Source organism: Filicampus tigris, chromosome 4, assembly GCF_054856515.1.
Source record: "Filicampus tigris isolate MCC_2025a chromosome 4, RoL_Ftig_1.0, whole genome shotgun sequence".
Lineage (NCBI taxonomy): Eukaryota > Metazoa > Chordata > Actinopteri > Syngnathiformes > Syngnathidae > Filicampus > Filicampus tigris.
Genome location: NC_141220.1, coordinates 35971 through 63575, shown reverse-complemented (window position 1 = coordinate 63575; position 27605 = coordinate 35971). Strand labels below are relative to the sequence as shown.

Sequence of the window (27605 nt, the reverse complement as noted above, 5' to 3'; positions counted from 1 at the left end):
CCCGCCTACTGCCCGAAGACAGCTGGTATAGGCTCCAACACGCCCGCGACCTTTGTGAGGATAAGCGGTATGGATAATGAATGAATGAATGTATTGTATTGTATTGATAGATGAGTAGCTTTGATATTTGACACTTATTGGCAATTAAGGGTAATCGCATGATCTTGGTTGTACTAGCAGAAGGCTCTTTGGTGTACTGATTTATGCGGCGTAGGAAACAAATGTGAGTTTTTGAGCATGACATCCTATTGTATTAAGTCAATCATTGCGGACAACAGGAGAGAGTCTGTTGTTCAAGTGTATTGTATTATACTGTTTTGGAATCTGTTAACCTGATATTCGAAGTTTAAGTACAAGTGTGAGGGAGATTTATTCAACATTGGCAAGTAGGTTGTTTTTCAGTTGTAGATGTAAGGTCTATCTTTGATTTTGAAAAGTGTCTCTGCCATCGTCCTCCATTCCTTATAAATAGTTCAATGTGCCATCCCTGGTTTATGTTCGGTTAATATTGTTTTTAATGCTTGTTGGCCTGTTTACTTAGTATGCTTGAATGAGATTGAAAACACTGGTTGGTGAATTTGCTGTGATTTGAGTTCTTGGGAAACCAAGTGTTATACACTATGTTGTACCTTCTATATTTCACTGCACAATTGTAACGGCAGTCCAACTTTGATTTAAAAAAAAAAAAGGGATTAAAGCGCAACCTGTTTCTCTCCGCACCGCCACGCACCCACGACAACACAACACAGAACTCATCAGTGCACAGAGGCCTTCCGCAGCGCACTGTAAACAAACATTTATATTACTCAGAAGTATCGTGTTGAACTTACACACTTTTTGGTAACTTGTTCTAAACACAAATTTTAAAAATGTTAATATTTTGTGATAAAGAAATTAATTTACTCAGTTGTCTTGCGTTTAAATGTTTTAAACAAATTACGTATTTAGAATTTATGGATTTTTTCATCGTGAAAAGGTCTTTATCCTATTCTAACAAAAAACAGTTCTTGTTGTTTTCCTGACACTACAAAACATTGATTGCACACAATAACCAATATATCCTTGTTGCTATAACAGTTAAAAAAGAAAATAAAATGAAATTGTATACATTTTAGATAAACCAGTGCAGTTTATTGTAAATAAAATAATGAAATACTAGTTTTATTACATGGAAACTCTGGCCTTTGATTGTTAGCTTGATTGTATGGTTTCACCATCCATTTACTCTATTTTATTTTTGATTATGTGGACATAACATCTCGACTGTTAATCTGTGTGTTCGCAGCAGCAGATAATGTTTTGAAGTCTTGCATGTTTCTTATAGATTTTTACTGCATGGCAATCAAATAGGACCTACTATACATTATGTCCAACTTCAAAAAAAATATTTATCACTAAAAGGAATAAAGTTCAAGTTTTGCACACTCAGACTACAAAGACAGTTTAGTATCGAACTGTGGACTGTTTTATTACTTAAATGTGTCTTAGTTTAGATTGCCTTTTTCTATACATATAAAAATCTAATGAGTGTTTTTTCTGTTTTATATGTGCTTTGAATGGTTGATGTGTGAAGTTTTTAATTGTGTATGAGCTTTTGTGTGCTTTGGTGATTGAATTTTGTTCTTTGAGTGACACCGTAGCTACCCAAGGGGGAGACCTATAAAGGTAGCCACAAAAGGTGTGAGTAATTAGGATGCTACTTTGTGTGAGCCTGAGCCACAAAGTTTGATCTCCAGGCTCTAGCTTGACCTATGCTTCTTTTGCACGCAAAAAGGGACCTTGATGCCTATGTTAAACAACAGAAGGGAAGATCATTTAACATTAAGCATCCTTGGTGAGCGCAGTGAGGTATGCTTGCTGGTTTCCTTTGATTGGTTTGAAATATTGTATTTGTACTTGTGAATTTGTATTAGTGTATATGGAATATTTTGAGTAAATGAGTGTTTGTGATGATGTGTCTAATATAGATGCACAAATTATGATTGTCCTGTGAGGACTGTAGGGTGACTTGCTTGTTTTGTTTATCCTGGCACACAGTTTTCATGGTGCTATGGTGAACCTGATGACGATGATGCTGCTGCAACTAAAATAAAAAGACACCTTAGGCATCAGTCGAGACTCTCTTTGGGGATGCAACGGTTGCTCCAACATATTGAAACCTATTATTTAAATAACTGCTGAAGCATTTTTAAGTGGAACACTGATTATGCCATATTGTTGACAATCCTGCGGAAGTAATGAGTGACGAATAGTATAAAATGTTATGTAAATCAATAAATACACCCACCTATTATTTAAATAACTGCTGAAGCATTTTTAAGTGGAACACTGATTATGCCATATTGTTGACAATCCTGCGGAAGTAATGAGTGACGAATAGTATAAAATATTATGTAAATCAATAAATACACCCACAGCGTAGGGTTTTATTAATCGATATAGCTATATTTTCTTATTTCTGAAGCCAGACTGGTGGTCATTTACTAAATTATATTTTTCAACAAAAACATCAAGTCTTTCTATACAATTTTTCAAGAAGTTTACAAAATTGAGGTAAAAAAGAAACGGGTCTATAAATTGACACAATGGGCTTTTAACCATTTTTATAAATCAAAATCACCTTTGCTATTTTCATTTTATCTGGAAAAATATCTGTTAGAAAGGATTGGTTGCAAATACAGCCAAAGGGTTCAATTACACAATTAATTACTTATGTTATGAGCGACATATCAACATTACCTTAATTTTTTCACACATATATCGAGTTAAAATGAAATATAAATGTTATATATTCAGGGAATACAGATGTAACGCGAGTGGGAGCGAGTCACTAGGTGTTTAAGAGTATTGCTAATTTGTACTTCAATAATTTACTATGAGTTTGGTTCGGGTGTTTTGTTATTTTTAGCTGATGGGTTCCAGACCTTGTCTAAGTGGATTTATAATGATGGTATATATCTGATGCATTTATATATTTGAAGCATTTCTGGTATGTTGGGGTTCATTTGTGTTAATATCTTCAGTATTTTTTACCACACAGAATAGAGATATAAATTAAGAAAAAATGGAGAAGGGGTGGAATTTAATGAGTCTTAGACTTCTTCCCACTCTCTTTTGAGCATGGGAGACTTTTTAAGTGTGGCTAATATTTGCTTGTTCTTGTTATTCCTATTATTTTGATCTTTATTTGTATTTGTTTTTAGCAGCAACTGTAGTTATTATACGTTTTTATACTTCCTTCTCTTTTGCTCGATGTCAGGGCGTCTAGTAACTATTGACAGACATCTTTATACAATCAAGGGTTCGATGTTATGTTATGTTATGTTATGTTATGTTATGTTCCAATATGAATGCGTTGCATGGCGTTACGTTACGGCTAAGGTTTTGTTTTGTCTCATGACTAACTTGCTATGGTGCCAGATTATCTCAAACGAGGACAATGAATGAATGTCCCCTGAGAGCTTATGGCTAATATTAATTGATAGACAGAAACAAGGGACATTTTGGTGGGATATATAGTTGAATTTGTAGAGGTAAATGTACCTTCAGTAAGTTCTCATTTTCGAAGTAATGTTTTCATTTTGTTGGGTTAACAAACGCCATGTTTTTGTTTTGGTTCACGATGTACGTGTGAGTTATTTTGTTAGTATTCAATTATCTAAAGATTTTGTTTAGGAGCAGAGAAAGACAATATTACAACCAATCACTACGGAATGTTGAAGGTATATACTGTAAATAAAAAGAAGAAACAATATATTTTTTGTGTGAGGGGAATCGAATCATTATGGAATTGACCAGTGGAAATGCATTAAAATGTATGCATTTGGTATGTGGTTATTTTACAGCACAGAGGATCCACATATTATTCACTTATACTAGAAAACTTTTTATATGGGATCAAGAGGTAAAAAAAATAGGTTCTTGCATCCATGTGAAAATGGCAGGAAAATTACAGAGATAAAATTTTCCGCAGGCTGACAGGGCATGGCCACCCATGGCCACTCTGCGGTTCCAAACCAGAGGGAAAATCATAATTATTGGGCAGTGTTTGGAATACATTTTAAGAAGAGCTGTGTTTTTGTTTTCATATTTTGTTAAAATATGAATGTTTTCGGATGATAAGTATCTGTTTGGGGAGATAAAACTGTTTGTTTTTTGATTGTTTTCAATTAATACATTCTTTTTTCCATGTTTAAAGAAAAAAATATCAGACAGACAGACAGGAAATACTCGCAATTGGTGAGGAAATTTGATTAAATAGTTCTTCATCTAGTTACCAAGTGATTTGTATTAAATGTAACTAGGCTGGACAATAGATGTTTTGTGAAGTTAATCCTACCCTCACCTCTGACTTGTCTTGTTCCTTAAAACTTGTCATTGTTTCATAATATACCAGACTGCGAACATTGTTATCTACAAGCTGTTTGACATCACAGGTCCAGGATTCTCAACCACGTCCAGAAGGAACACGAGGAGCTACATCACAGTGATTGGATGGGCGAATTAACAGTGATTAAAATTTGGCACACGCTGGCTGAATTGAGGAAATGCTAGCACAAATTCTAGTGTACAAATGGCGGATGTGCCAGGAGGGAGGTTCCTGAGTGGAATTGGAAAGCACCTTTTTGGAGAGTGAATGAAATACTAGTTAATAAAGGTGTGAATGTGTATGAGATTTGAGAGAATGTTTAAGGGACGTGCCTCCAGGGAAGAAAACCTGATTTGGGGACCGACAAGCCCTCTTCAGCACTGGGGAGGCAATGGTTCATGGGACTGATCAACCCATGATCCCATTGCATCCCCAGGTACTGATTTTCAAAGAAAAAAAACCATCTTTGACCCACCAAATGTATCCCTCAAGTAAATGAATAATTGAATTGTAAATGGACAAACGAAAAGACAGGTGTTGATGAACCTGAAAATAGACTATGAATTATTGCCTCCCAATTGGAGTGGAATAAGTGGGTGAGAGTCATTATTAACATTTAAAATTTGATTGAGATCCCAAATGATAGTTAGCTGGAGGATGTAGAATGTCCTTGTTGAGGGTTTAGACATTGTCCATAACCTTCTGAATAAAAACAGTGTTTTATTTTGATTTCATGTCACATGAATGTTCAACATTTTTGAAAATATGAAAGCGTTATTGAGGAAATGGTGTTGACATAGTTGCTAAGATAGTTTTAACAAAAGTGGTGGAGTTTCAATTACAATACAAATATATTGAAAATTGTCATTTTGTTTTGAAAGTATTTTTTGAAAGGTGGATTATTTGATATGACCTTGGCAAAGATAGACGCGCAAAATAATTTTTTAGTAATTAAATAATTCTCTGACAAATAAAATGAAATTTGATTAGTTCAATGAGCTGTTATGATACTTTGCAGACATCGAAGGATGAACAAAAACATTAAGTAAATAATGATAACAATATAATTTTTGTGTATAGAAAATAAACAGGAATTAAACATATGGCAAGGCAAAGCAGTATAAACTTATCTAGTCCTACCCATTATGTGAGATTCAACTTTTCCTATAACAGTCAGTACAGTATTCAAGAATAAATAAGTACATAAAAATAAGCAAACTATGATTACTACAATTATACAATGCTTTCTGAAGATGTAGTTATAAATTATAAACGCTATAACTGTTATGAATATTACAAGTAATTCTAAAACAGCTTCTGGACATAATATTATGGGACATTGTATATTAAAACAAAGGCTCTTTTGTTGTGCGTGTATCACAAACCTTGACATTTAAGTTGTCCCCTTAACTTAAAGTTCCCCTCCCTTTCAGTAAACATTTCCTGTATTTTTTCCGGTAGTAAAGTATCTTTAACTTTGTAGATTATTTGGACTGTTTTGAATTCAGTTTATTTGTCTGAGCATTACAATGGTGATGCTTGATAACAGGAAAGGACTACTTGTTAAACCTTCATTATTGCCATAAATAATCATCTTATCTTAAATATGTCCAGAGGCGTAGTACTAGGCATTTTTAGTGGATGCTGGTGTGTTCCTTGCATTAGTGCCTTGGTCGTCAGGAGTACCAATCGTGCGATGGGCAGTCGTGGGAAAGGGCACCTGCCCTACTGGTCAATATTAGCATCAGGCTGGTAATTACTGACTCTAGATGGATGGTTGAATATTAGCCATCTTGATCAGACGTAATTGCATTACACATTTTTTGGTCATCACACACAAACCTCTAAATGTCCTTACACATATGCAGTCATAATCAATAGAAAGGGAAGAAATAAAACAATTTGTGTCTTGTATAACACACACACACTAACAGGCCTTCACATCACTGCACGCATACAGCTTTATTTAATGTAATGGAATGTGGCTTTGAGAGATATCTGACGGAGCTAGACGTCCATGTGACCAAGGATGTCTCCAGGCCAGACGACCTGGTCCTTGAAGTGATTAACCATGGATGGAGAAGATCAGGACCAACGTTTTTGATTAGACTTAGACAAGCACAAACATTATATATGTGGGGGTTGCGTCTTAGACAGCGCCCTTTTCTCACTTCACCCCCATGGGTGTGAGTGTTCGCGAGGTAAGAAAAGATGCCCAAATCTGACTTTGTCTGATTCCTGTATTACAGAGATTGAAAGAAATGGACGAGCAAATTCAATCAACTTGTATGAGTCTTGATTTACATCGGATGCTTTCTTGAAAGATTAAACGAACACGCATTGGAAAATGGTTGTGGTTTGTGAACTAACAATTGAGCTTACATCCCAAGTGAGTGACCTGATGAAATTTTCCAACAATTTGACATAGAAGTATCTGAGAAACTAACGTCTGCAATAATCGCTACAGATGAGTGGCTTACCAAATTATGTCTTCTTCTGAATTCCAAGAAAACCCAACTGTCAAAGCGTTCAAAAGTAGGGTTGTTCCCATCACGTTTTTTCACGTCCGAATCAGATTTTTTTATTTTGAGATCTGTGATCTGCCGATAGCCTGATTCGATACCGATTCGAGCCCCGATCCGATACTATTATACAGTATATTAAAGGAAGAAATGCGATACAGTGTCTCTTTTTATTGGCATTTTATGACTTCTTTAAATATGTCTTTGCATTATTTTGCCTGTAATCAACTTTAGACTAACAACTCCAGTTATACAGTATAAACAGTATGAACTGCAGCTTGATATAACATATTAAACGGAATAAAAAAATAAAAACTAAACTGCCCCTGGCCTGGGCTATAAGGCCACTAAATTCTTTAATTTGAGCTTAGTGCAACATTAGACTAAAAGTCCAGTAGTAAACAGTATGAACAGCAGCTTGGCCAACAATATGAAATATAAACAAAAAGAAAAAGTGCCACTGTACTTGCCTAGATAAAGACTTCAATTTAAGCATAGTGCAACTTTAGACTAAACAAGTCAAATAAACAGTTCAGTAGACAGTATGAATAGCTTGACTTAAATATGAAATATAAAGAAAAAGTGCGACCGGGCCACTGGGCTAAGAAGCGACATCGGGGCAAGAGCTCCAGATATCGGTTGTAAAGGAGATGCTAGGCACGTCAGCCATCAAGGACATGCAATTTGTCAGTCAATCGTTTGTGCACCTCGCGAATGCCTTTCTCGGTGATGTAGCGGCGTGAGGGTATTTGATACCGGGGCCCCAGGTACTCTGTATAGCGACGCATTCCAATTTGTTCGACAAAGGAAAATGGGTGGTTGTTTATCGCAATCCACTCGGCTATCAATGAGATAATTTTACGAGCTTTTTCGTTCTTCTTTTCAGAATCTTTTCTCTCTTCTTGAAAGCATCCTCTACCTGAGCCCGTAGAAACTCGGCATGTGCTGCGGGATGTGTGTTTTTCAAATGGCGGATGAGGTTGGTTGTGTTGAATGCAGACCTAACTTCCCACCCCTCGAAATGCCACGTTTACAAATGGAGCAGATTGTAACTGCGTTGTTGTCGTCGACCGAAAAGTGTTCCCTGACTGCTGACATGATCGCGCTCCTTCCTTTCAAGCTGCTTGTTCAACTGAGTGATGTTATACGGTGTAACGTTAGGGTTACCTTGAAATACATTTTGTCACATGCAATTTATTCATTTTTTTCCCCTAACATTTGTAGCCTACAAATACAAAAAAGTGGAGAAATTTTTGAATAAAATATATATGCAATATATCCGATTTCTGATCGGGAAATAATTATGAGTCCGAGTCGAGTCTGCAACCACGTGATCGAGGTTGATATCCGATCACGTGATCGGATCGGAACAACCCTATTCAAAAGTGTTGTCAAGTTCAAATATATTTCTTAAAGGTGATGAGCTGCAGCTTGTACAGGAATTTAAATATCTTGGTATCACGTTTGATTCAAATTTGACTTTTAAAAAGCATGTTAAAAATGTATGTAGAATTGTAAATTTAAATCTGAATAATTTCAGATAAATAAGATCGTTGCTCCCAGACAGGATTGCTAAAATGTTTCTTCATTGTATGATCTTTTCTCACATTGAATATTGCATAACTAACTGGTCACTAACAAGTTTAAGTACACTAAAACCAATAGAATCTCTCTTCAAAAAAGCTGTTAAAGTATTGGATAGAAAATCATTTTCCACCCATCACTGCCCGATTCTCCAGAAACATAATATTTTAAGTTTTGATCATTTTAAAAAGTTTAAACTAGTCTGCTCAATATATAAGATTTTGCATGGACTTGCTCCCCCACCTTTGAGTGAGTTCATTACGTTAAGATCCAGTATCAGTGGGAAAAGAACCAGAGCCTTCACTAGAGGTGACTGTACAGTACCGAATAGACCACATATGTCAAAGTCAAAGCCCGCGGACAGGATGTGGCCCGCGAGAAGGTTTTCTACGGCCCCTAATGATATTGCTTTATTATTAGATCCGGCCCGCAGTCAGCAAGCCGGTGTGGGTAGCAGATGTGATCGGGTCCTTCGCGCCTGCATGTGACGTCACGCTTCAAAATATATTGTAGCATCTTCCAAAAATCCAGACGTAGTTTAATTATCACATTTGATTAGTTCCAACCGGCTACTGTGGCCAATGCCAATGCCGTACGACAACCGTTCAGTCAAAAAAGAACAACGGCTCTCCTGTTCGTCCTCCGCTCCTCTCGCTAGCGTGCCCTCCAGTCCAGCCACACGATGCATTCATTAACCTCGGAAACAAAACAACTTGGCAAGACACAAATTCGACCACAACACAGATAACGCAATTCGTTACACTATTTTCTGGAACATATTTCTTTGCATCTATGTTTGCCACCCACTGGCTGTTGTTATAACAACCATTCCCCTACTTTTGCGAGGATCGTCCTTCGGTTGTCTACATGCCGACTGAAGATTTCACGTCATTTTTCGTGGCTTTCAGAATCGGATTGTGGTGAAAGGTTATTCGGAGTAAAACACGCTTTATTAAGAAATACTTCATGTGAGAAATCTCACGTTTTATTATCAGTAATTGTTGGCATTTGATAAATTCATTGAGTTTCGATGTAGTCCTGAGATGTCCCACACGGTGAGCAGACATTGAACACTCCTCGAGCGCTGAGTGTTGATAGCGGGAGACGTGGTTTCTTTTCATTCTCCTCCTTCGACACAGCTAGCTAGTAGTTTGTTCGTGCCAGCAAACTCAGTAGTTGCAGATTTCCCGTGTTTCACCACGTTTGTTGTTGTGTGTAAATGTTAAAAGGTGAGTTCAATAATTTGATTTAGGTTCGTGTCTGGTAACTGCTGAACATAATAGCCTAGATATGTTCTCGTGAGTGATGTCACGTTGATGAACACTAGTTATTTATTTCGGCTAGTATGCTTACTATTCTAGTGATGAAACGTGTGAATGTGTATTGTATGTATTGTTTGGCTGTTTAATTTCTTAATACAGTGAATTGTAATATTTAGGCATATTGTTAACTAATGGATATGCATTGGATGATGTTGCTAGGTTAATCTTTGTCTGTGTTGTTGCAGACCACAAGTGTCAAGTGGAATACGGGCCTGTGTTTTCTGACAGGAGCACCCACATTCATACCTTGTCACTCTAAAATAGAGTCAGCTGGAGACATCAGACCAATCATACGATCCTCTCAGTTTTACTCACATTATGTACAGTTCATACAATTTTGCAGTCCGAGTCAACCAGAAAATTGTTTCCATTTGGCAGGAGGAACACAAACGGAAGTGATGTACGAGCTGCCTCGCAAAAGTAGCAGTAATGTAGTTTATTTTATTTTTATTTAGTAACTCCGAAGATAAAAACACAACAGCCAGGGGGGTGACAAACATAGAGGCAAAGAAATATAAAGCGTGACATCATCAGCAGGCGGGGAGGAACCGATCCAATCTGGACATTTTAAAGAATTTCAATGAACATTCTATCAGTCCGGCCCTCGGCTTGTCCCAAAATGTTTTATTTGGCCCTCCGTACATTTGACTTTTACACCCCTGGCATAGACAAACTACTTTCAGGAATCAGGTTTTATCAGTTAAAGGTACTGTGGTCCGGAGTGAGATTCCTATTCAAGCAAGAGACTGCACCACTTGAGGCACTTTTAAAGTCAATCCAAAAAAGTGGCTGAAAAGAAACCAAATTTGTGAGCACTAATTTTAAATCAAGCTTCTATGTGCCCTCATGTTAGTATTATTATTACAAATTTATTTTTTGGTTTTGTTTTGTATGTCACTGATGTGTCAGTTCTATATGATGATTTCTTTCAGTCCTTTTCTTATTGGAGTTGTTATTGTAATGTTACTTCTTTTAACCTGCTAGGGACTGCAGAATTAGTAGCTGTTGGCTAATTCTGGCATATTTATATGTAAATGTTCATTAATATTCACTGTCCCTTTTAAATAAATAAATTACAAACTTTACAAAATGGGGATACTCACCTCGAGGTCTACCCAGTGCGGCGGCCATCTTGGGCAGGGATATTAGCTGCACCCATTATTCTCGCCCCTCAGCCAGCCCCAGTAAGGCGGCCATCTTGGAGAGGGACATACGCTACAGCTAGCATTCTGTCCCCTTGGCCTCCCCTGGTGTTGAGGCCATATTGTTCAAAAGTATTGGGACACCCAGAATTGTCATCCCTAGGTGTCCCTAATGAAGTGGCCATGTTGTTCAATAGTATTGGGACACCCAGAATTCTCATCCCCAGGTGTCCCTAATGAAGCAGCCATACTGTTCAAAAGTATTGGGACACCCCGAAGTAACCCCTAGGTGACCCGGAAGTAGAGATAGACCAATATGGGTTTTTTTAGGGCCGATACAGATTATTAGTAGTCAAGGCTACCGATAACCGATATTTGGAGCCGATTATGAATTTTCCATAAAAAAAGAAAATATTGGCACAAAATCTTATTTAAAATTTTTTTTTTAATTTTGTTGAACCGTCTTTAAGCATATGTTTATTTAACCTTTTTTCATATTAGCATAATGTAGATTTTTTGGGGTATTATATTATTATTACTTTAAACTTTTGACAATATACATCTTTGTTATCAAATTGTAACAAAAAGTTCAGGGAGCACCCAGGGTCATCAGCATGTCTTAAAAAGTGAAATGAAAACACTTATAAAAAGTAGCTCCATATAGTTTTCGACAATAAATGAAGTTCTCCGAAATTTCAAAATGACAGAAAATTAAACTTTCACATATCTTTGTTTTGATTCCAACAGTTTTAAATTGATTGATTATCGGCCATCAGATGTTTTAAAAAGGCCGATGCCGATAATCGGTCTATCCCTACCCGGAATGACCCAATTGGCCCGGAAGTGACCCAAATGACCCGGAAGTCACTTAAATGACCCGGAAGTGACCCAAGTGACCCGGAAGTCAATCGGAAGTCACCCAAGTGGCCCGAAAGTGAAGTGTTTCCTTACTTTCTCTTTTCTTGCTTCACTTCTGTTTTTTTAGGTCCTCATTCCAAGCCATTGTACATCATTTGAGGTCATTCAACGTCATTCAACTTAATTCAGTATCATTCAACTTCATTCCACTTCATTCATCTTCATTGCACTTCATTCCACTTTATTCAACTTCATTCCAATGCATTCCGCAGTTTCTTTCAGCTTCCTTCGCCTTCACAGCACACGCAATTTCTACTGAAATTGCATTCTCTAGTTTATATTGAGAAGGATTTTCATATCGTCGCTGTCCTGTGGAAAAAAAACGTATGTCCATTTTTGTCTTTTTTTTAATTTTCACGTTTATGGGATGTCTGCAGCTTCAACGTCTGACGATGTATGAACCTACATGACCAATGAAAAAGTGTTTTATGATGTCATGTATTTAAACGTATCTCAATTGGATGTCAAACTTGTCAGTAAAAATTCACGGATGTCCATTGGATGTCTCTCTGAACGTAAAAAAAATCCCTGTCTCTGCTTGCACAGCCCCGCCTACACTTCCTCATCGGTGGAACGAAGCCGACATCTATCGATGCAAAGGTAAAGTTTGTCAATACATTAACTGTTTTTAAAGTGTCATATAATTTGTTGCTGTCCACCTCTAGTAACGTTATCTTTGTGTCAAACAACATGCCATGTCCGCAACGTAAACACAGCAGGCATTTACCGCGCAGGTCAGTCATTAGTGCAGTCAATACCCACGACTGTGGTGTTTACGTGTTCATTCAATTTCTGACTAAGATAAAACTTAATTCATTCACGTCGCTTGTCTGATAAAAGCCTCTCTCATCCTTTTCCGGATAGACATGTCTCTCTCCCTTTCACGGTTGAGGCAGAGAAGAAAGAAAGTGCCAATACAAGTGACAAAGGTTTGTTGAGGAGCTAGAGGAATATGGTTCTCAGACCCTGCAGAGGATACGTTTTTGCAACACTTTATGTCAATATTGCATTCAGTGCAGTAAAACTGTTCTCTTTACTTTAGAATCGATCAACACCGACAAAGAGTACTCTCCTGACTATATACCAACGCAATCGGAAAATGAAGGTATGTTTTATACAGAAATTTGCTTGGATAAAAATATATTTTGAAGGCGTTTACTCATCTAGATGAAGTATTTGTGAAAGGGATTTTTACACCCTTACGCTATGTTGTGCAAGACATTTTAAAAATAACTAGTAGTTTCATGGCATTATGAACATTTTTAAATCGGTACCCTAACTATCCGTCCATCCATTATCAATACCGCTTATCCTCACAAGGCGCGCGGGGCGGGCTGGAGCCTATCCCAGCTGTCTTCGGGCAGTAGGCGGGGGGCACCCTGAATTGGTTGCCAGCCAATTGCAGGGCACACAGAGACAAACATCCGCACTCACAATCACACCTAGGGGCAATTTAGAGAGTCCAATCAACTTAGCATGCATGTTTTTTGAATGTGGGAGGAAACCGGAGTACCCGGAGAAAACCCACGCAGGCACGGGGAGAACATGCTCCACACAGGGAGGCCGGAGCCGGGATCGAACCCACGACCTCTGAGCTGTTAGGCGTACGTGCTAACCAGTCAACCGCCCATTACCCTAACTATATTCCTCTTGATATTTTAAAGATTCTCTTGGAAGTCAAGATGGTGGCGCACACCACTCTGAAAGTGATGGTTGATAGTATAATTAATATTAACTTAATTTTTGTTATACAAAATCACAATCCAATAGGACTTCTCAACATGAATTTAGCAAATAGGAGCTGAAGAGTCCTGGATGTTAATTAGCTTTTTTGTGTGTGGGGGGTGGGGAGGTATTCACATACAATTTGTATAATGTACATGTTGTGCTCAGGTCAAGGAAGAGCGGAAGGGAGGTGGGAAGGAAAGAAGAAAATGGTAGAACAGTGAGGGAAAGGGAAAGTACAGTACAAGTGAAAGAGGGAGGAAGGGACCTTTTCAGCTTATATGTAGAAGGCGGCATGATGTTAAAGTGGTAATGAATAGCAAAGAGACACTCTGAACACATGAAAGTGTGTAATGTCTCACATGTGCACAAATACAACTCATACTTCTTTTATTAGTTTTTCTTTCAATTAAAAGGAGAAGCAGTTTCGGTGGACTCCTCAGCTGGTGAGGCTCATCTGGGAAGAAAGAGGAGGGCAAACCCAGAGACCTGGAATGTGACCATCCAGAAAAGGAGGCGAATGAGGGGCCTATCCTGGGTTGGGAAAAAAAATGGAGACTGTGTGGAAGGAGGCAAGACATATGAGCATGCCATGTCAGTCTGCGGCCTGCAAAAAATCCTCCGAACTCAAGTGTAGTCAACTAGATGAATCAAAGAGAGAAGATTTTCAAGTATTTCTGGGAGAAAATTGATTGGAAAGAGAGGGAAATTTATGTCAAGTCATTAGTAGAATTGAGGACTGTGAACAGACGGCGGACAGGTACAGCAGAGTCCAGGAGGACAGTTTCCATCTTTCCTCACCTTGTTGTTGATGGAAGTAGAATTAGAGTGTGCCAGCGCATGTTCCTGTCCACATTGGGAATAAAACAGTGGATGTATTTGAGGTGGGTGGGGAGAAGAGGAAAAAGACCTATGCAGACTACGAGAGTGACAGTGATATCCAAAGAGCAGGACTTTCTGAAGGCCTTCCTCCTGGATCTACCTAAAGTTCCATCACACTACTGCAGGCCCACATCTTCAAAGCTATATCTGGAGCCTCAGTTTAAGTCCATCTGTCACCTCCATGCACAGTATAAGCAGTCTTGTGCAGACAGTGGTCTCCAGCCTCTGTCAAGGCAAGTCTTTTCCTCAGTTTTTCAGCAACTGAATCTTTCTCTTTTTCACTCCAAAAAAGATCAGTGTGATACCTGTTGTGGATTCAAGGCTGGAAACATTGACGCTGCCACATGGGAGGAGCACTGCCTTAAAAAAGACAGTGCACGAGCCAATAAACAGAAGGACAAAGAAGAGGCAGGTGAAATGACTTTGTTGCTGTGCTTGGATCTGCAGAGGCTCTTGCTGTGTCCCAAGATGCAAGCCTCTGCTCTGTATTACAAGACTAAGATCAGTGTGCACAACTTTACCATCTATGACATGATATCACATGATGCAACAAATTACCTGTGGCATGAGGGCGAAGCTGGTCTTTTGGCCAATGAGTTTGTAACATGCATTCTTAATTATCTTGAAACACACTTATCATACGATGAATACGTCATCTGGAGTGATGGATGTGGCTATCAGAACCGAAACCTTATTTTGAGGAATGCGCTCAAATCAAGTTTCTGACTGAAAAGCAGAAGACAGTAACACAGAAGTATCTTGAAAGAGGCCACACACAAATAGAGAGTGATTCAGTGCATAGTGTGATAGAGAGGCAACTGAGACACAGAAACATACATGTTCCATCTGATTACGCTGAAGTTATCAGAGGTGCTCGCTCTAATCCCAAACCTTACCAGGTGAAGTACTTGGACAACACTTGTTTCATGGACTTCAGCCAAGTAAAACTCGGTAGGTCCAGGAAAAAGCACTGGTGATCCTACAATGCATGACCTCCGAGCAATCAGGTCTTTTATTTAATTTATTAATTCTTAGATGATTGCCTTCATGCCATGTATTTTGAGCTATTACATACAAGCTAATAACTATGTAATTTATTTCTTGAAATACACATCACATTACTGTCCATTGACCTTTTTTTCTTTCTGTAGGGTACAATATGGATGGAACAATGGACTAAAAACTGCCACTCAAGTGACTGGGAACCATATCAATACCTGTCTTTGAGAACGAAGGGGAATAACACACATGTGACCAGACTGCACACATTCAAGAAAAAAAATTACACAGCTCAAATTCAACCATCTTCAAGACCTGAAGAAAGTTGTTCCCCCAGATTATCACTCCTTCTATGATGGTCTTCACCATGCGTAATTTCCATGATTGCTTTATGTCAGACATGTTCAGAATTTATTCTTATGAAATTATTATTTTATTTATACATTGTCTGTATTTAATACTTACCTGTTCTAATGGTACTTATCTTTTGTTTTAAATTTTACCTGTTGTAACAATGAGGCAAATTAAGGGAAGGAGCGACAGTCGAGATGTCCTAATGTGTGTATCAATTATTTATTGAAAGAAAAAAGTAATCATTACTTTGCTCCTTAATTTAACAAGGCATTCAGTATTGAATGTATTCCTAATTGATGTCATTAATGTCAATATATTAGTGTTTAGTATTTATTTTTTGATGAAATTAATAGTATTTGTGTTAAATCAATTTGACTCCGTTTTGCCATGACCATCTACTGAAGTAGTAGTTGTTAAATGTTTGTCTTATTAAATTTAGATATCAGAGGTCTTGCTCTTGAATAGAGTCAACACATATATTGATTTTTTTTTTTTTTTAAAAAGCCCACTTCCCGTGAACCTTGGTTGCGGGCACAAAGCGTTTAATTATTTTTTTGCCTGGTGCAAATGTGTCCTGTAGCAGCTAGTTTTAAGTGCCATGGGACTTATTGCGTGCATCTCTGAAGTATTAAGAGTCAAGAAACACTGCTGAACATCAGGAAGCATGAACTCATCGTAGGTCCTGTCCACAACAACCGTGCGGAATCACGACCCCAACCATAGGTTCTGTTTCATAACAAGCGATAATATTTGGATAGTCTAACGTTATAGTAGATAGATTTCCCTTGACAAAGCTTTGTTGCTAAGATAGGATTTAAAACAGCCTGCTATTAAAAGTCTGCCTGGATATAAATGAAACCCAAGGCTCGTGAATAACGAGGTCAATGGAGCGCACGCTTTTATTAACACACATCTGCGCTTTCGCTAGCAACGGTGCACTTAGGTACATTAAAAAATACTTTAAATAGGTCAGTGAGGAATGTGTAAACGGAGTTACTTTTTAGACCCTATATGTATCTATTTTCACAAGTTTAGGATTTCCTTAACATGTACTATGTGAGTAATAACGTTTTTTTCATCCTCCTGCCTCTGGATTGGCAGACCGGGGTGGTGGTCCCCCTTTTTAAGAAGGGGGACCGGAGGGTGTGCTCCAATTACAGAGGGATCACACTCCTCAGCCTCCCCGGCAAGGTCTATTCAGGGGTGCTGGAGAGGAGGGTCCGTCGGAAGGTCGAATCCCGGATTCAGGAGGAGCAATGTGGTTTTCGTCCCGGCCATGGAACAGTGGACCAGCTCTACACCCTCAGCAGGGTCCTCGAGGGTGCATGGGAGTTCGCCCAACCAGTTTACATGTGTTTTGTGGACTTGGAGAAGGCGTTCGACCGTGTCCCTCGGGGAGTTCTGTGGGGGGTGCTTCGGGAGTACGGGGTACCCAGCCCCCTGATAAGGGCTGTCCGGTCCCTGTACCATCGATGTCAGAGTTTGGTCCGCATTGCCGGCAGTAAGTCGGATTCATTTCCTGTGGGGGTTGGACTCCGCCAAGGCTGCCCTTTGTCACCGATTCTGTTCATAACTTTTATGGACAGAATTTCTAGGCACAGCCGAGGTGTCGAGGGGGTCCAGTTTGGTGGCCTCAGTATTGCATCTCTGCTTTTTGCAGATGATGTGGTACTGTTGGCTTCTTCAAGCCGCGATCTCCAACTCTCGCTGGAGCGGTTCGCAGCCGAGTGTGAAACGGTCGGAATGAAAATCAGCACCTCCAAATCTGAGACCGTGGTCCTCAGTCGGAAAAGGGTGGCGTGGCCTCTCCGGGTCGGGGATGGGATTCTGCCCCAAGGGGAGGAGTTCAAGTATCTTGGGGTCTTGTTCACGAGTGAGGGTAAGATGGCGGATCGGTGCAGCGTCTGCTGTGATGCGGACCCTGTATCGGTCTGTCGTGGTGAAGAAGGAGCTCAGCCGAAAGGCGAAGCTCTCAATTTACCGGTCGATCTACGTTCCTACTCTCATCTATGGTCATGAGCTGTGGGTCATGACCGAAAGAACAAGATCTCGGATACAAGCGGCCGAAATGGGTTTCCTTCGCAGGGTGTCCGGGCTCTCCCTTAGAGATAGGGTGAGAAGTTCGGCCATCCGGGAGGGACTCAAGAGTCGAGCCGCTGCTCCTCCGCGTTGAGAGGAGCCAGTTGAGATGGCTCGGGCATCTGATTAGGATGCCTCCTGGACGCCTCCCTGGTGAGGTGTTCCGGGCATGTCCCACCGGCAGGAGACCCCGAGGACGACCCAGAACACGCTGGAGAGACTATGTCTTTCGGCTTCCCTGGGAACGCCTTGGGATCCTTCCGGAAGAGCTGGAAGATGTTGCTGGGGAGAGGGTAGTCTGGGCTTCCCTGCTGAAGCTGCTGCCTCCGCGACCCGACTTCGGATAAGCGGGAGATAATGGATGGATGGATGGATCATCCTCCTGAAAAAAACAGATTTTGGTCATACATTTTTTTCACAGGAGAGTGACGATATGTACCGTATATGCTGGTGTACCTTGCATAACTGCATCAACCTATATAGCACAATACAACAACAAAATTGTTTTGTACCTTATCCTTACCCTGATGACTTGCACTGAATCGAATCAGCCAGGGACGCATAGTCTGGTCAGTAGCTGCTCTCAAGCCAGTCTCAAGCAGATTTGCAGCAACAACAATCCGCCCATTCGCTCCATTCGGCGTGTATAAAATTATCAACTTTTTCGCACACTATGATAATGCTAACAATATTGCTGTCTTGGTCAAGTTGAAGAACTGTAAAAAAAAATAAAACTAAAAAAAAGAACTCCGCGTGAACAGGACGCTGTGTGTGGCGTAATATGCCTGATGCTGATTGTCTGCCGTGAGGCGAAATGGCAAAAAAGTTTACTTGTTTTATACGCGCCGAATGGAGCTAATGGGCGGATTTTCGGTTCGCTCCGCGTCCCACCGCTTCAAACGCATCATTCGCGCCGCTCCACACGCAACTGCGCCCGCCTGCACGAACTACATTGACTCCAATTGAAACGCGCTGCCAAAAATGCTCCCAACGCAGTTGTGTGAACGTAGCAATACAGTAGTGACGAAGGATGATAGGATGGCTAAATACACCGCAACGACAGACCATTAAAGTACCCCCTGCGCATGCATAAGATGTAATACCCTTCCATTCCATCAGCGGCGGTAGTCACCATTTCTCATGGTTAGAAAACTCCAACCGCAAAGCTGTTGGCTGGCGGCGGATTATAAAAACGTAAACAATGCATTCAGCTCTATTCTTCCCTCACGATGAACTCCCATGTGAAGTAAACTATCACGTTCTTGACACGGTATTTTGAAATACTTACATTGTCAACCCTCGCTCTTGTACTTGTAAGAAGATTAAGGCATCGGAGGCATACTCACTTTTTTTCCCGCCTTTGTCACTTCCTGTTGGTGCTCCGCGCGCTGATTTGCTAGCTAACAGCCAATCAGAGTGACCAAATGTCACGACTGGCGACGCCGATTCAACATACATAAACACCCCCAAGACTAGGGATGGGAATTTCGACTAATTTTCCCGGCGACTAGTCGCAAATAAAATTTAATACATATTGAATTCAAAGTTTAAAATGCAAATGTTTTGTGTATTTACCGTAGGAGCTATTTTAGCCCAGACATTAAGGACAGTTTGTTAATTTAAATTCTATTGATGTAACAACTGACTGTATCAAAGTAAACAATTGAAAGAAAAATACATTTTTGATACATTTGCCAATGCAATGCATGGATGGCATTTATTATGAATAATGTAATGAGTAATGGTACTGACTCCCTGTCCAGCAGGATATCATTCGCCATGTTAGGTGCATTATCATGCACAGAGGACATGAGCGTGAGGAACAAAATGTGTGATACCGCGAATGCAGCGTTTAACCTTCTAGTAAAATACTAAACGGTTAATAAATCGTAGACGGTTAAACGGTTAAGCGACTAGTCGCGCACATCCCTACCCAAAACGCTTACAGACGGGTTACGACACTACGACGGTGGCCACTCATCAGACGGCGCTTAAAGGCGCCACGGCGCTTCACGACCTCCGACGTCGGTTTGGTGCATCAGGGCCTTAAAAAGGTGCACCCAAAGTAAATTTGAAGCTGTACTCGAACCATTTGGAGTATCAGCATAATTTTGGTCTCTTTTTGAAGATAACATTTTGTATTTTTCTCCTCAACTATCATAATCTTTTTAAGTGCTACTGGCACTGAATTATGGAAGTTTGAATACATAAAAAAAGGCAGATTATATGTCTGCCTGTTTCTTTTTTTAAATCTGTCTGGAAAATGATGTAGTAGCGTGGTGGACTAAAATAACACAACAGGATTACAGCTCAAAGGCTCCTCCAATTCCATTTCAAGTTTGACAATAATATGACAGAAAATTAGCATTTTATACAAGTTTTACGAAGGACACGTCCAGGCGAACCAAAAGTGTGCCATTTGGGCGATCCAATTGCAACCATGTTCACATACGTAGGGGAAAAGGCTGCTATTGTGGAATGCTTCAACAATCATGAGTTCTAACGGCGATATCATATCCTACATCCAGATGAAAAAAAAACGCAAAAAAAAAATCAAAGGTGACGCGATATGACGTGCGCTCTGACGCACGGCCTGGCGTCGCTGCCGAAAGTGTGTGTTACACAAGTTACGCACGGTGTTTGTCTTTGTTCAAAAGAGTTTCCATGTTTTTTTTTTGTTTGAATAATTTCATTGGCCGTTGAATGCGTCAATCACCATCTTAGCTTGGTTGTGACTGCAAACACAACTGACGAATCGTTGATATGCTGAGGTGGTACTATTTACGCATATAATTTGTTCATTGGCTGTTTTTGAACTCCTAACACGGGAAACATTCGTTTATTGGATCAAGTAAGCAATCAATCAAACATAAGGTCCAGCCTATGTTTTGAAATCTCGTGTAGCTAAATTGTCAAAGCTAACTCAATCTATGATGGAAAATATGTACAAAATATGCATATCTGATAGCAACATGTAACGGTTGGAGCAGCTAATAACGTGGCTATATGGATGTCAGGCTTGTTATGGACTAACTACTAACTACTGGAATACTTTTACGGGACCGTTGTCGATGTAATATGATAATTTCTGATGGATTATGAAATTGTGTCGGACATTTGAGGCTGAAATGTTGAGTTCCATATTTTTTGTGTGTTAGCGGTTGTTTTGACTTAAATGCTCGCCGAGCCTGCAGATATGATTGTATCTTATGTTTGGTATCAAAACTCAGTTTTCTAACCATATATAACATGCCCGGGAATACTTTGAAGTTGTTCTGTGTATAGGGAGTCCCGTGGGCACGACGTGAAAACCCACCCGTGGGCCGATGGAATTGCAATGAGAGTCAGCTTGCCCTGATCTGCCCCATAGGCAGGGCCAGCCAGGAAGGAGACCAGCCCACATTATTTTTAGATTTTTAAGACAGTATAAATGTGAGGGCTGCATGTTAGACCGTGCCCCTTTTCTGCTCTCGCCCGTCTCGGGTGAGAGCATTCGCGAGGATGGAAAACCTGCCCAGATCTGATTATTGTATGATTCCTGAACTTCAGTGATGGTAAAGAAAACTGACGAGGAAATTCAATCGACTTGCGTGAGTCTTTATTTACATTGGATACCTTCTTGAAAGATAAAAAAACATGCATTGAGTTAGTAATTGTTTTGTAAATTGCTAATTGGGCTTATGGACTCCAGACCTACAGAACATTTAAACAGTATGTATGGTTGGAGTTGTGCGTAAATGTAGACATGTCTACGCAAAAATTCTGAGTTGACAAATCTGATAGTTTGTACACATAGTTGCTAAATGTTTTATGCCTGAATGTACTGTTTGTTTCTATCAGAGATAAGACGCAAACACTTTGTGGCTTGATTGAGTCTCTTCCCTATTCATTGTATGCCTGCCAGTTAACATTGATGAATGTCTTGCTGTCCATGTGATCAATGTAAAGCACCCCATCCAAGTGGTCCATCTCGTGCTGGAGGATTCGAGCTGGCCAACCACTGACTTGCCAAGTTGTATCCTCTCCCTTTTCAGTCAGACCTAGGGGGAAATAAAGACACTTTTGCTGTTTGGATTTACTACAAAATTCAGAACTACAAGGGTTTACCTGATACTTCCACAGACAGGTAACGTGGAACTGTGGCAGAAAAGCCACAGATGCTCTCACAGGCTTCTTGAAAGGGCACTGTTTGCCAATCCAGCACCCTCATCTGGGGGTTGACAAATATTCTCAGTGGCTGAACGGAGAGTCCACGAGCTTTTTTCGACAGAGGCAAACTCTCATCCAACATCTTCTGAGGATACTCCAAGGCCAGGATTCTAAGTGGCACCCCGATCTGGGGAGCGCTAATGCCAACACACTCAAATTTACGCATAACTTTGACTAGTCTGTTTATTACCTTCTGGACCTCAGGTCCTTCAATAGCTGCAGGGTCAACTGCTACAGCTTTTGATCGCAAAACTGGGTCCCCTACCTGACATACATAATCGTAGGGAGGACTGGGAGGGGATATAATCTTGCGTTTAATGTATTGAAAGTAGGAACGCACCTTAACGTCAGTGGAGTAAGAGTTTGCAACAGGTGCACGTGACTTTGGTATAATGTGTGGAAATTGAGTGGAAAGACCTGAGTGACATCTCAAGCCCACGTGGTACAGCTGAAGCATGGAAGAACATCGTGCCATCGTGAGGCCAGAGCCAGGAAGTCAGGAAAACATGCACGATTCTGCAATAATATGATAGACAGGAAGTGATTTAGAAAGATGTAGTCTATGACTGCCAATTTGCTCAGGCACTGCATAGTCAGGTAAAAAACATATGGCATTTCAAAATTGTTCAACATCTCTTCTCAAGTGCACTCCACGGATTATGGGAAAATTGAACCGACCACAAATAGCGCATTTTCACAAATATTTGGTGCTTCCCTAAAAGTGATTTTAATTGTCTATATTAAATACCATAAATAAACCACAAATTATCCCCCAACAGTGTACAGTATTGGCATTTCAAATGCTAAAAACATTGTTTTACCCTAAAAAACAAAACTGTAAACAGCTTACAACAAAACACGCACTTTTAGTGCTGTTGGATTCACGCCTAGCGTGGCTAATGTGTTAAACACCCACTATATTCTTATCCTGCTGCTATTACATGGTAGAATTTGGTGCTTGCCTACGACAGAGAAGCGCTTTCGGACATTGATAAAACTCTGTGAAAGCTTTTCGTAACTCCTGGACCGTAGCTAACTCCGCAGGGATCCCATCAACCCCAGCCGGTTATTGGCAACTTGGTGTATCTTTTGGCAAACTTGTTAGCCTCCAAAGAGCAGCTCTAGCGCTTTTGAGGATTATCCTTGTGATAAACTACATACAATGTGTGCTGTATATGGAGGTAAATTTGGTGCAAAAGTAACTTGTACTTGTACCAAGGAAATGTGTACTTGTACCAAGGAAATGTTAGAAATTTGTATTCATAGGGAAAACAATTTGAAGGTGTTTTGTATCTGGGAAAAAAAATTGTACTGTCAAAAAAAAAAAAAAAAAAAAAAAAAAAATGTGTACCTGTAGAAACGATAACTTGTATGTGTGAAAAACAAAATTCTCCTTGGTAGGAAAAATGACTTAAATAAATAAATATAAATAAAAAATATAAATTTTGTACTTTGTACTAATTCAATGTGTACTTGTGGGGAAATAATGATTTTTACCTAGATGAATAGCAACTTTTAATTGAAAAAGTCGCCACTAGGAGTCACAAGTGCTTTTTCTGCTGCTGTACGGACACGTGACTTTTGCACCACATTTCTCACTAAATTTGTACTTGTGCAGACAGAAAATGTGTACTGGTACACTTAGAAGCGGGAGCTAGGGGGCAGGGCTAAGTGCAATGCGGCATCTCGACCAATCAAGTGCGACGGATTTGGGCGGCTGAAGCTCAACCTCATTGGTTAACCTTGGACGCCCAGCTCCGCGCACGCAGGAGAAACAAATAAGAACTTGGCGACCTTCATTTTTGTGGTTGATGCTTCGGGGTATGTAGTGTCTCTTACCGGGGGGGGGGGGGGGGGTTTGGCGCCATACAGGGATATAATTGCGTCTACCGCTGCGGAATACTGCGGTTATAGTGGACAATAGTCAGTACGTGTACGCTGGTGCCCTGTGTTGGTTAAAAAATTTCTTCGATGAGTTAGCTGACCAACAAACGGCTAACATAACGCGAACATACTCGATAAGCACGATGCACTCAGTAGTAATTACGGTGTGTGTGCATTGACTTCATATTCTTTGAGTTATGCAGAAGGCTAAACGTACACAAAGTTGTAAACCCGATGTAATCACAGCACTGCAAAGTGCAGTCCAGCACTCTCCCTTGTGAGGATAAGCGGTATAGATAATGGATGGATGGATTATATTATAGGAAACATGAGTAGTGTAAATAGCTACTTCTTACTGTTGCATGCACTTTTTTTTCCCATCAGTGTTTTTTTTTATACTTTCAGTGTTCCAAGAGCATCTTAAACAGCTCCTCAAGTTTTGGGTGGGATGGGAGATGACCCATGCCCGATATGAAATTGGACGGTGGTGAGAGCGGAACAACCCACTTCAGCAACATGCTTCCGGAATTTAAAGGGATGGTTGGGCCATGTTTTCACTAACAAGTTCATTTCATATATTTTTTGATCAGGAAAAGGAAAAGAGTAGTCATTTTCTATTTCATCAATAAATTTGAAATTAGGAAATAAGTGACTCCCATGAATAACTTGTTAATGAGGAGAATGGCCGCGCTCCCTACCGTTCTAACATCTCCATGGCTAATGTATGTAGTTAATCCTTTTGATATGTTGAAGTGGGCATTAGTAGGGATGTCCACATAAATTTTGGTGCAAATTGATCATCGTTTTTGGACGTGATAAGCAATGAAAGTACAATGTTTTTCCAATGGAGAGTTTGTAATCGGTCCCTCCAGTGACTCGATATAAGTGTTTCATATTGGTTAATATCGATATATTGAATATATTTATTTTATTTTTTTTTAACTATTTAAAATAATGACCTGAAGAAAAATACATTTAGATTACTTTATTTTAACATAATACTTAACCTTTAATAAGAGGTCAATGTAACTATGAAAGAGTGAAATAATCTGGTGCATTTAAATAACTGATGGAGTGTTTACTCATTCTCAGCTATCAATTTGTTTTTGGGACCTGTTTAAAAAATTATGTACAGCAATAAAAGTCATTGTATAGTCTTAGTTTACATATTTTACTCGATTTGAAATAACTTAACACTAGGTTTATTGAGGAGAAAGTCGGCATTGATCATTCTCCTGGCTATTGTTTGTTTGAGTTTTTGCAGGGTCCGACGTTTTAGCATTTTTGGGCACTGTACAGCACCTCCTCTGGATCTGTTCATACTCCACAACTTTTTGGAAGGACTTCAGGAGATTCAGCCTTTGTCAAATCAAAGCATGCACAGATGAATATGAATTTTTAAAGCACAAATCAATTACAAAAATTTCACTTTTCAGTACGTTTCTACAAAGCACAACGTAGATTTTTTTCATGACAAACAGTGCCAGTGACACGTGTAAAGAAATAGCTTGCAGGTATAACAGATGAAAAAATATCACTCACCAGTTCAACGTGACCGGTCGTATGCTGAGTGAAGTGTTTACTCAAGTAATCTTAGCACACAGTTGTTATCCGTGTATTATTGGACATAATCTAACGACGAAGACCTTGCCCTTGTTCCATTCCGTAATACCGCTACGGTTGGTTCGAATCTAACAGTCTGCTCTGGGCTAGATGAAGTTAGCGACATGCGCGTTTGCTCCCCAGCGTTTACCGGTCGCGTTTTGTCCTATGTCATGACAATTATCCTGTTTGACGGCGTTGTTTCGGTGATAAAAGTCTTTTGATCCGAAGTGTGGACCAAAGTAAGATTTACCTGTCGCTCTAGCTTGCACGAGTGGATGAAAAATTTACTCGCCCTGTTTCATATTTTAGGGGAAGTTTTAAGGGTACTCTTGAGCCCTGGATTATGTTTTTAAATCAAAGCACGCATACCTGTTCTTTTACCAAATTAGAGAAAGAGCAAGAGTGATTTGCGGCAATGGCAGCGGTCGAGGCAGCCTTTACGTCACTTCCGCTAATACCACGACCGCTGCCTCAATCGAGGCAGCTGCCTGTACGTCACTTCCGCTTTTACGACGACCGCTGCCACAGTCGAGGCAACTGCCTTTGCATTTCCTTCTTCTGCCGGGAGATGTCGCAACTCCATTCGACCTGCTGCACTATCTTTTACCCATTCCACGGCGAACGTTTTTATTAACGGCTTCTTTTTGTTCGTATGTGTTTATGAACGACTTCTTTTTGTTAGTGCTTGTTCCATTCCGAAATAAAATATATAGAGGAATAAAACAAAATACCTGCTGCAATCAATTTATAAAATATTTTCTCCTTTTGTACGCTGTTAGTCTGTACTATGAATGTATGTATGTATGTATGTATGTATGTATGTATGTATGTATGTATGTATGTATGTATGTATGTATGTATGTATGTATGTATGTATGTATGTATGTATGTATTACTTGCACTGGGTTGTCTGTTAGTGGTGATTTAATTATTTTACTATTTATATTGATCGTGTAAGTCTCTTAGGACCTGAAGACTTTAGGATGTTGTGGCAGCTGCCTGCACCTGCCTTTCCACTTTATGACTCCAATCGACCTGCTGCTGCTACAGTTTCTGATTCCACCGCACCGTTTACTCTTTGTTATTCCTTTTCTTTCATTTTTTCTTTTATTTTATAGATTGAAAAAAATATCTGGCTGAGCCTTTTGTCTGTGTTATTACTGTATTTAATTATTTCTTCAAGGGAGAGGTATTGAGAGTGGCGTGGGTGGCAGGCTGCTGCAACGTCACTTTCTCTTATGCCCCGACCATGTATGAGGTCATAAGAGAAAGTGGCGTTGCATTTCCTGGCGGCCATTATCCAACTGCCACTACCCAGCCAAAAAATGAATAAATAAAATTAGTGGCAGCTGCCTAATGGCCGCCAGGACCGCCAGGAAATGCAACGCCACTTTCTCTTATGCCCCGACCATATATGGAGTCATTTTCTGTCGGCCATTATCCAACTGCCACTACTCAGCCCAAAAACAAATAAATAAAACTAGTGGCAGCTATCTAATGGCGGGTCACTTTCTCTTATGCCCCGACCATATATGGAGTCACTCGACTCCTTTAAAGCGTTTGATTCTATAGAACATACATTTTTAATTAAAGCATTATAGAAATTTGGATTCGGGGCTATAATCTGTGAAGTCATCATAATGTTTTATAATGACATAGTTTGCTACATCTCTCTAAACCCAGGAATGACCCCTAAAATAAAGATTGTTAGAGGAATTAGATAAGGCTGTCCGATATCACCAAAAATTTTCATTCTGTGCAGCCAAATATTGTCATATTTGATTGTTAATCACTCAGAAATTAATGGGATTAAGTTTGGGGATTATGAATTTCAAATAAATCAATTTGCGGATGATACGGTTTTATTTTTAAAAGACAAATCATTAATTGAAAAGGCGCTAAAAGTGATCTCCGTTTTCTCCTAAGCATCTGATTTAAATTTGAATCTGAACAAATGTGAAATTCTCTCATTGTGATTAAGTCCAAATCATGTATATTCTTGTTTCTCTCA

At 39.7% G+C, this 27605-nt stretch overlaps 1 protein-coding gene and 1 long non-coding RNA gene across 8 annotated transcripts; one reads left to right on the top strand and one right to left on the bottom strand.

Moving 5' to 3' along the window:
* Positions 1–1709: 1709 nt before the first annotated feature.
* On the top strand, positions 1710–24502 carry LOC147148036 (uncharacterized). 5 transcript variants are annotated; one of them, XR_015086582.1, is made up of 7 exons: positions 1710–1848; positions 12404–12457; positions 12574–12591; positions 12722–12786; positions 12900–12962; positions 14757–14872; positions 15616–16815. It is a non-coding gene; the product is annotated as an uncharacterized LOC147148036 (long non-coding RNA). The 5 variants fall into 5 exon arrangements; XR_015086578.1 differs by lacking the exons at positions 14757–14872; positions 15616–16815 and adding an exon at positions 24395–24502 and having other exon boundaries at positions 12523–12591; XR_015086580.1 differs by lacking the exon at positions 14757–14872.
* pdf (peptide deformylase, mitochondrial) lies at positions 21478–26114 on the bottom strand. 3 transcript variants are annotated; one of them, XM_086028953.1, is made up of 3 exons: positions 25964–26114; positions 22004–22621; positions 21478–21936 (listed from the first exon to the last, which is right to left on the bottom strand). In XM_086028953.1, the coding sequence occupies exons 2-3, from the start codon at positions 22578–22580 to the stop codon at positions 21779–21781; spliced, it is 735 nt and encodes a 244-aa protein (XP_085885079.1). In that variant the 5' UTR covers positions 22581–22621; positions 25964–26114; the 3' UTR covers positions 21478–21778. The 3 variants fall into 3 exon arrangements, with proteins under 3 accessions (XP_085885079.1, XP_085885080.1, XP_085885081.1); XM_086028954.1 differs by having other exon boundaries at positions 25532–26040; XM_086028955.1 differs by having other exon boundaries at positions 25845–26040.
* Positions 26115–27605: the final 1491 nt, after the last annotated feature.